This window comes from Nestor notabilis, unplaced genomic scaffold (assembly GCF_000696875.1).
Source record: "Nestor notabilis isolate BGI_N333 unplaced genomic scaffold, ASM69687v1 scaffold16223, whole genome shotgun sequence".
NCBI classification, from domain to species: Eukaryota; Metazoa; Chordata; class Aves; order Psittaciformes; family Psittacidae; genus Nestor; species Nestor notabilis.
In genome coordinates, this window is record NW_009921611.1 from 2942 (window position 1) to 12344 (window position 9403).

General features: G+C 55.5%; 1 protein-coding gene across 1 annotated transcript; it reads left to right on the forward strand.

Annotated features, from left to right (window-relative positions):
• The first annotated feature begins 1192 nt into the window (after positions 1 to 1192).
• On the forward strand, positions 1193 to 9130 carry LOC104403170 (kallikrein-14-like). The gene is made up of 6 exons (XM_010011228.1): positions 1193 to 1418; positions 3461 to 3583; positions 6541 to 6703; positions 7591 to 7838; positions 8334 to 8470; positions 8978 to 9130. Exons 1-6 carry the CDS (start codon positions 1193 to 1195, stop codon positions 9128 to 9130), a joined length of 1050 nt encoding a protein of 349 aa, XP_010009530.1.
• Positions 9131 to 9403: the final 273 nt, after the last annotated feature.

Below are 9403 nucleotides of genomic sequence, written 5' to 3' on the forward strand. Positions count from 1 at the left end.
CCACGAAGGAGGTTTGGCTTGGAGGGTCCACATGGTGGTGGTCATCAGCTGTGGTGGGATCCCACAATGGGCTTGGAGGTCTGGTCGATGTGTCCATGGAGTCAATGTGTCCATGAAGGTCTGGTCAATGTGTCCATGGAGCTCTGGTCGATGTGTCCATGAAGGTCTGGTCAGGATGGAGGTCTGGTCCATGGAGGTGTAGAAGCCACAACCAGGTCCATGAGTTGCACTTGGTCACCACATCCACGGAGCTGAGGTTGACCCATCCCGTGGTCCAGCCAAAGTGACCACCACAGATCCTGCTCCTGCTGCCCACGAAGACGAGACACCAACCAGCACCCATGGATGCCCAAGGAGGTCTCCATGTCCCTATGGACACAACGGTGGGGGGGGTGTGCACGCCCGCCAATGGGATGGCCCCCAAAACCAAACCCCCCCCAGGTTGAGCCACCACCACTCCCATGTCCCCTGTGTCACTCAGGGCACCGCCACCCACGGCGCCACCAACCCCAATGTGTCACCCAGGGCCACCCCTTTGTGTCACCCAGGGCATTGCCACCCATGGAGCCAACCTTGGGGCCACCCCCGTGTCAGACGGGCCACGGCCACCCCTTGTGTGTCACCCAGGGAGCGGTTGGAGGACGAGGAGGAGGCAGAGCCCTGCCCCTATGAGCTGGATGTGGTGGGATGAGGGTGGACCGGGAGGTCCTGGGTGGCCTTGGCAGTGGGTGGCAGGTCCAGGCTTGGCTCTCCCTGGGCCCCGCGGGGGGGGTGAAGTCATCGGCACCAGTGACACCACCTCAGATGGGACCTGAGGAACTGGGAGAACTGGTTTGGGCCCAGCCCCTCGCCTCGGGCGCTGGGAGCTTGGCAGAGGCGGGTCCACGTCTCCAGTGGGGCCCCACCAGGTTCCTGCTTGGGCTTCCTGGCTCCTGCTGGGTGTTCCGCACCCCCCATGTGGCCCATGGCCCCTCCATGTCCTCTCAGGTTCCCCTATGTCCCCCCATGGCCCTTCATGTCCTACCATGTGCCACATCTCCCCCCCTCCATGTTCCCTCCATGGCCCCCTGCGTCTTCCATATCACCCCAGTGCCCCCCCGTGTCCCCCTCCTGGCCCACAGTGTCCCCTCCTGGCCTCCTATGTCCCCTTATGACCCCTCCAAGTGCCTTCATGTCCCTTCATGGGACCTCCATGGATGGGATCTCCATGGACCAGACCTCCATGCGTAGGTTCTTCATGGATGAGACCTCCACAAATGGTTTCTTCATGGAGCAGACCCCACGGCTTGAGATCCTGGTGGACACCATCCCAGTGGATGAGCTCCTGGTGGGGCAGATGTCCATGGGAGAAGCTCGCTATGAACCTTCTGCATGGCCCAGACCTCCATGGGATGGGATCTCCATTGGACAACGCCCCAGTAGGTGCCAACTCCGTGGGCCTACTGGAGGCCACAACCTCTTTGCTGAGGAGCTCCATGGATCTGGTGGGACCAAACCTAAGCTCCAGTTTCCTCCTGCCACCAGCAGAGAGCGAGATCAGCATCTTCCAACCGTGATTCATCCCAGCCATGGTCTTCTCCACCCTTAGTTGCTCCTCAGGCTTTTAATTGAGCCTTGAGCTGCTCCCAGCTTCATCTCCCAACCCCACTTGGTGGGACCATTGAAGAAGCCTAAAGGTGTCTTCAAACCACCGCATTGATGCTCTGGTGCCACCACCACTGAGGATGAGCAGGATTGGGGTGGCTTTAGAGGACCCATCACTACTTTAATGCCACCTTCTCACTGTAGGACATGCTGGAGCTTGAACATGGATCAGCCAAGGGAGGAGAACCATCACTGGAGACACCTTGAGCCTTCTGGGCACGAGGGGCTGGCGACCACGCTGAGCTCAGTAGATGTCCTCAGCTGGGTTGGAGATGGCCCCAGGTGGTCCTTACAGCACCTCTTTGGCCATGGGGTGGTCACATCCCATCTTGGAGACCCTCCAGACCTTCTCATTGGAGGTGACATCTCCATGGGTTGGAGAGATGGACATAGGGATGGATGGAGGGATGGACATAGGGATGGATGGAGGGATGGACATAGGGATGGACAGAGGGATGGATGGAGGGATGGACATTAGGGATGGACATAGGGATGGATGGAGGGATGGACGGAGGGATGGACATTAGGGATGGATGGAGGGATGGACATAGGGATGGACAGAGGGATGGATGGAGGGATGGACATAGGGATGGATGGAGAGATGGACATAGGGATGGAGACATGGATGGACATAGGGATGGAGGAGAAGGATGGAGGGATGGATGGACAGGGATGCAGGGATGGACACAAAGGTGGACACTGAGATGAAGGGATGCATGGAGGAATGGATCAGTAGATGGCCAGATGGACACCCAGATGGGAGGATAGATGGATGAGCTGAGGGATGAGCAGATGGAGATACAGATGGATGGATGATGGATGATGGATGGATGGATGATGGATGATGGATGGATGGATGATGGATGATGGATGGATGGATGATGGATGATGGATGGATGGATGATGGATGATGGATGGATGGATGATGGATGATGGATGGATGGATGATGGATGATGGATGGATGGATGATGGATGATGGATGGATGGATGATGGATGATGGATGGATGGAGGGATGGATGGATGGACTTACAGTCAGATGACACATGGACAGCCACTGAGGTAGACACCATCTCCATGGCTCCCAGAAGGACAGAGGTGCTTTGGGACCTCCCCGAGCTCCACATCTGGAGCTGGGTGGTTCCCTCTTCTCCCGGTGTTCCCTTTGGAAACATCAAAGCCATAATCAACCTCCAGGACCAGGGAGGTGACACCCACGTTGTCCAACCACCCTTTGACTCACCCCACCAAGGCCACAACCCACTTTCCAGCTCCACTATAAAGGTGCCCAAGGCACCAGCTCCCAACTTCCCAACACGCGGAGAACCAGCTCCAACCTTCTCCTCCATCAGGTGAGTCTCATCTCCATGAGCAGCATCATGGATGTTCCTCCGAGGGATGGATGCTCCAGGGATGGGTTTCTCCATCTCTTGGTGGCTCCATGTGGTGGGTTGGGGTTGAATGGGTTTGGTGGAGCACTTTGTGGTTGACCAGTTGATACTGGATGTCCCAGTTGACCTCGGATGTCCCAGTGGATGTTGGATGTCCCAGTTGACTTTGGATGTCCCATTTGGATGGGGACATGCTTCTTCTGGAGCTTGGGGTGGTGGCTTTGGTGCTGAACTCAACCAGAGCAAGGTGGAGATGCAGGTCCAAGACCACCCCAAGGTCCATAAGGGTGGAGGTGCTCCAAACCACCACCAGCACCTCGGTCACGTTGCCTCCATCCCATGCTGGGGGTAGAAGAACATCACTGAGGACCTTCTCCTTGGCACAGAGGGCCTCAGGGTTGATCCGATGTGGTTTCTGTGCCCCAGGAATGGCTCGTGGTGGACATGGGGCCTTCAGCTTCATCCCCATCTTCATCCTCACCACTGGTCTTCTGCTGAGGACCCCCCAACTGGCGCAAGCTCAAGTGAAGGGCAACCAAGGCAATGAGCGTAAGTCCAGTGGGTGGCCAAGGAGGGAGGAGGGGGACAACCATGGATGGGGATAATCCCATGGGAATCTTGATGGTGGGAAGGTTTGGGCAAGGCCCGATGGGGTTGGGAAGCTGCTTTGGAGCTAAAGCCACCTCATTCCATGTGGAGAAGGAGGCACCAAGGAGAAGTCCTGCATCCCATTGGGATAACTGCCTATAGAGAATTCTGCTCCAGCTCCAAGAAGAAGGTCCACAGAGAGTCACCTGGATGAGGCTCCATCCCAATGGGAATTCCTTTCTTCTGGTCTCCACAACGATGTTCTACCAAAGGAGAAGCCCAGTGGATGGGTCTCAACAGGGTGGAATCCTGGAGGCAAAGAGCTTGGATCTGACCCAATCTTGGCGTTTCTTCACCCAAATCAGTGTCCTCAAAGATGCTTCTGGGTCTTCTGGAGGTGGTGACCAGCCATTGGCTGGATGAGCCTTGGTTGACTGTTTGGGATGGAGACACCATCATCTTGCTTGGAGCTCTGGGAATCCAAGGGGATGGATCCCACCATCCATCTCCCGTTGCCTCCACCTCCATTGATGGACCTTTGAGATGGTTCCTCTCTGCTGTGAAGCCTCAGGAAGCTGCGGAGATGCCTTCAAGGAGCTTGGTGGTATCTAAACCCACCAGGATGGTCCTTGGGATGAGCAGGGATGGACTTTGGCAGCGCTGCTGGAACCGGATAGTGGCGAATTCCAAGCGGCTGGAAGCTGGGGCGTCTCCCATTGCCACCCAGTACAAACCAGTCCCGCTGGTAGATTCCAATGTCCCAACGTGCGGAGGGAAGGTTGGACCATTCCAGATGCCACCTTCTCCAAGGAAGTCCTCGAAATAGGCTCAAAGCATCTGGAATGTCCCACATTGTGGAATGGGGGACTTGGTGTTGGAGAACAAGGGCTTGATATGTCCCATCTGGAGGTTCTGCTGCATGGCTGGGCGGGGGGGAAGGGGGTTCTTCTATTGGAAAACCACCATTTTTGGGTGCTGATGGTCCTTTCTCCTACTCAGTCTTCTCTTCTCCCACGTGGACATAACTCAACACCAAGGGTCTTCTCCATTGGCCTTGGCAGAGGTGGCACCTGAGGTTCCCAAAAGGCTTTGGCTGGGTAAAACTGTAGATGGACACCAGGAGCATGTCATGAGGCTTTGGACTTCCATTGTGTGGTCACCCAAGTGGAGGTCTTTGTGGTCATGGCTTCAAGGTGGTCACAGCCTTGAGGTGGTGATGGGCTCGAGGTGGTGATGACATCGAGGTGGTGATGGGCTCAAGGTGGTCATTCATGGTCTCAAGGTGGTCACAGCCTTGAGGTGGTCATGGGCTCACTGTGATGATGGCCTCAGTGTGGTGATGGCCTCAAGGTGGTCGTGGCCTCAATATGGTCATGGCCTCAGGGTGGTCATGCTCTCAAGGTGGTCATAGCTTCAAGATGGCCACCCCATAAGCCTCATTCATCATCAATACCCTGACAAGGTAGAAGAGCACCTCATCTTGTAGATGTTGGATGGGGTGGGATTAGCTTCTCAGCAGGGTTTTCTCCAAGGACCATCAATGCTGGGCAACTCTTCAAGCCAAGGGAGATGCCTCCAGAGACCTGAAAGATGGGGAGGTCCACGTCAGATCTTCATGAGATGGAAGACCCAAAGACCTCCCAAACGAAGCTGGTGGCCCTTGGCTGCTGCTTCTCAACCAACCTGATGGACCTGAGCCACATTCCCCACATTCCTCTTATCGCTTCCCGCTGCGTCAGGGCTTCTCCTGCTTGGGTTGATGCAACCAGCTCCTACCTTGGCCCAAGAGAGGAGATGGGGATGGAATGAGCCATCCAGGAGGTTGGAAGCGTTTGGAGCTGGTCCTACAGGCTTTCCACCAGGCTGGGACGGAGAAATCAGCTCTTTGGAGGTGCGTCATCTCCAGCCTTGACCTGGGAGGAACCTCAGAGGTGGAACCTGATGCCCCTCCCAGAAGCACATGGTGAAACCAGAGGAGATAAGTGTCTCTTGGTGACTTCCTGATGCTTGGTCATCCCCAGGACACCTCATGGAGGGGATAAACCAGGCCCAATGGACTCCTGGAGGGAGGTCCCACCTCCCTCCTCTGTCTGGTTATGGGGGCTGGGGCTCCACCTCATGCCACCAGGAGAAGATGGACCTTTGGGGGCAGCTTCAAGTGGTTGGAATTGTGAGTGGGGCCGAAATCTGCTCTTTTTCCCCCCAAATCATCTCGGTTTTAGCCAAAATAATCTCTTTTTCCCCCAAAATCATTTCTTTTTCCCCCAAATCACCTCTTTTTACCCCAGGCCCTCTTTTTTTTAGCCCAAATAATCTCTTTTCCCCCCAAATAATCCCTTCCCCCCCCAGTCATCTCGGTTTTACCCCAAATCAGCTCTTTTTTCCCCAAAAAATCATCATTTTTGCCTCAAAATCACCTCTTTTGCCCCCAAATAATCCCCCTTTTCCCCAAAAATCATCAGTTTTGCCCCACAATCACCTCTTTTTGCCCCAAAATCTTCTCTTTTTACCCCAAAACCATCTGGTTTCCATCAAGGAACCCACCCTGCTGGGACCCCAGGAGGCTGATGGGTGACTCTTCACCTTGACCCATCATCTCCACCCCTTACCTTGACCCATCGTCTCGACCCATCAACTTGTCCATCACCTTGACCCATCACCTTAACCCATCACCTTGACCCATCATCTTGACCATCACCTTCACCCATCACCTTCACCCATCAAACCCTAAACCCACCCATCTTTGATGGCTTTCAGATGCTTTTGGGGTCTTCTTCTGGCACGTGACGCCTCCAAACACAGAGACCTTCCCCTCTTCTCTTCCTGAAGCCTTCTTCTTGTCAACCTCACCCCACCAGGTTGCTTTGGAGGACCCCGCTGGTGGTGACATCTCATGGTGCCCCTTTGGTGTCTTCCAGTGCCGGAGGAGGATGAGTCCCGTATCATCGGTGGGAAACCTTGTTCCATCAACCAGAGACCCTTCCAAGTGGCCCTCATCAAGAGAGGTCAGATCCTATGTGGAGGAAGCTTGGTAGGTGCCCAATGGGTCCTCACAGCTGCCCACTGCAAGCAGCCAGTCAGGTAAGACCAGGTGCCCCGTGGTTCCTAACCAGCCAATGGGGAGAGGTGGGTTTGGTTGGTGCCCAGATGTTGGTCCTTCTAGAAGATGATGCCTCCAAAGGGTGGTGTCCATGGCCCAGATGTTGCTGTCCACAGAGGTGGTTGCCTCCAGCTGTGGATGTTGGTGGCCACAAGTTGGGTTTGGTACTTTCAAGGGTTGGTAGAACCAAAGGCAGGTTCCTCCAGAGGTTGGTCCATCCAGATGTTTGATGGGGTCTGGTGTCTCACATGATCCAGATGTTGGTGTTCCAAGCATGGGGATCTCCACAATGCGGTGGTGGTGGTACCTCTAGAGGGCAATGAAGGTCCAACCATCCACATGGAGACCAGAGAAGCTTCTATGTCCTTTGCAGGGTGACAACCTCCATCCATGACCCCACTTTGAGTTATGTGGTCCCTTGAGGTTTGGGTTCCACCAATGACCTTCTGCTTGAGTTATGGAGCTGGAGATGGGCCATGGAACATGATGGGTCCATACAAGGTTTGGGTTCCACCAATGACCTTTTGCTAAAGAGTAGGTGGCCCCCCATAGCCGCGTATCTCCAGCTTCTCCACAAAGTCCCATGAGAGGAAAGTGGACCTTTGGGATGGTTTCACCTAAGAAGATGTTGGATTGAGGGACAATGGTGTTGAGATGTTGTAGATGGGACCTCTGGAGGAAGATGAAGTCAATGGGATGAAGGTGTCCTCAAGGAGCCCTCATGGATCCTCAAGTCATTCCTTGTCTTCTTCTCAAGGGAAACGGGATGAGATGGTCCCACCTTCACCCTGACCATGGAGAAGCTCCAAGAGCTTGAGGCATCTCCTTTGGAGGCACTAACATTGAGTCCTTGATCTTCTCCATGCAGGGACCTCAGGGTGCTGATAGGGACGGACACCTTGAGGGAGGGGACAGGAGAACTAAGGTCCATCTCAAGGCTTCAGGTCCACCCGTCCTACAACCCCCGCAAGAATGACAACGACTTCATGCTCCTGAAGCTCAACAGGCCCGTCCACTTCAGCAGCAACATCAAGAAGATCAGGTTGGCCACCAGGTGCCCCACGGATGGGATGAGGTGCAGCGTCTCCGGCTGGGGGACCACCAAGTCTCCTGGAGGTAACTGCCTGGGCATGGAGACCTCAATGGAAGAGGTTGGGATGGGGTGGAAGAAGCATCTCCAAGGAGGCCAAGAGGAGGACAGCAGGTCCACATGGAGAACATCATCTAGTTGGGTTCTTCTTTAGTGGGTGGGTTCCTTTGGCGGTCACCAACTCATGTCCATCATCCCAACCCATCTTCATCCCAACCCATCTTCATCCCAACCCACCTCCATCATCCCAACCCATCGCCATCATCTCAACCCACCTTCATCATCCCAACCCATCTCCATCCCAACCCATCTCCATCATCCCAACCCACCTTCATCATCCCAACCCATCTCCATCATCCCAAACCATCTCCATCATCCCAACCCATCTCCATCATCCACCAACCTTTGGGTGGGAACCAAAGGACCCCCTCAAAAGTGGGACAAGGTCTTCTCAGGCTTCGTTGGGGGTGGGTTTGGACCTTCTCAAGCTTCTCCTTGTCCATCTCCACCTTGTTCTCCAGCGAAGCTCCCTCAGAACCTGCAGTGTGCGGCCATCCAAGCCTTTGGGAGGAACGAGTGCACCAGGGCCTATGGGAACGCCATCACCCCCAACATGTTCTGCGCTGGTGTCCCCGAAGGGGGGATTGACTCCTGCCAGGTAAGAGGTGGTGGGTGATGGTCCCATCAAGCACCTTCTGGTCTTGGTGTGGTTTTGAGCTCCAAAACCAAGGGGAGATGGGTTCTCGTTGGGTTCCTTCAAGCCACGGACCAAGGGAATGTGGTGGGTTCGTATGAGGTTTGGATGCCCACCTATGAGCTTCTGCTTGAGGTATGGAGCTGGAGATGGGTTATGGAACACGATGGGTCCATGTGAGGTTTGGGTTCCACCAACGACCTTCTACTTGAGTTACGGAGCTGGGGATGGGTCATGGAACACGATGGGTCCAGACAAGGGTTGGGTTCCACCAACGACCTTCTGCTTGAGGCACAGAGGTCACGGAACACGACGGGTCCATGTGAGGTTTGGATTCCCACCACCAACCTTCTCCTTGACCCCACAACTGGGTCTTCACCACAACGTGACCATACGGGTTCCTCCACCACCATCTCCATAAGGTCTTCCTGAGCCCCACCAGCAGTTCTTCAGACGTTCTTCTCCCCACAGGGTGACTCTGGAGGCCCGTTGGTGTGCGATGGGGTCCTCCAAGGGGTTGTCTCCTGGGGCATGGCCGTCTGTGGGCGCCGAGGACACCCCGGCGTCTCCTCCAACATCTGCAGGGCCGTGCCCTGGATCAGGAGGACCATCGGGAGGTCCTGAGGCCTCCATGGGCTACCCCAATGGGGTCCCAGCAGCTCTCTTCTTACTGGGGGAACTGGGAGCACTGGTGGCCTGAGACCTCCATGGGTCCCCTCAATGGGTCCCACCAGCCCTTGGTGGGAACTGGGGTGGGGGGAATAAAGGAGAAGAGTCAACATGGAGCCATGGAGTCAATGGGGGAACTGGGAGCACTGGGGGGCAATGGGAACTGGGAGAACTGGGAGCACTGGGGAGCAATGGGAACTGGGAGCACTGGGGGGGAATGGGGGGGGG

Bases quoted from the DNA above. Each gene is read 5' to 3' on its own strand.
- LOC104403170 (XM_010011228.1), top strand. From the start codon at position 1,193: ATGGATGGGATCTCCATGGACCAGACCTCCATGCGTAGGTTCTTCATG. The intron at 3,584-6,540 runs GTAAGTCCAGTG...GGTGTCTTCCAG, and splicing joins GGGCAACCAAGGCAATGAGC to TGCCGGAGGAGGATGAGTCC. The intron at 6,704-7,590 runs GTAAGACCAGGT...TTCTCCATGCAG, and splicing joins CACTGCAAGCAGCCAGTCAG to GGACCTCAGGGTGCTGATAG.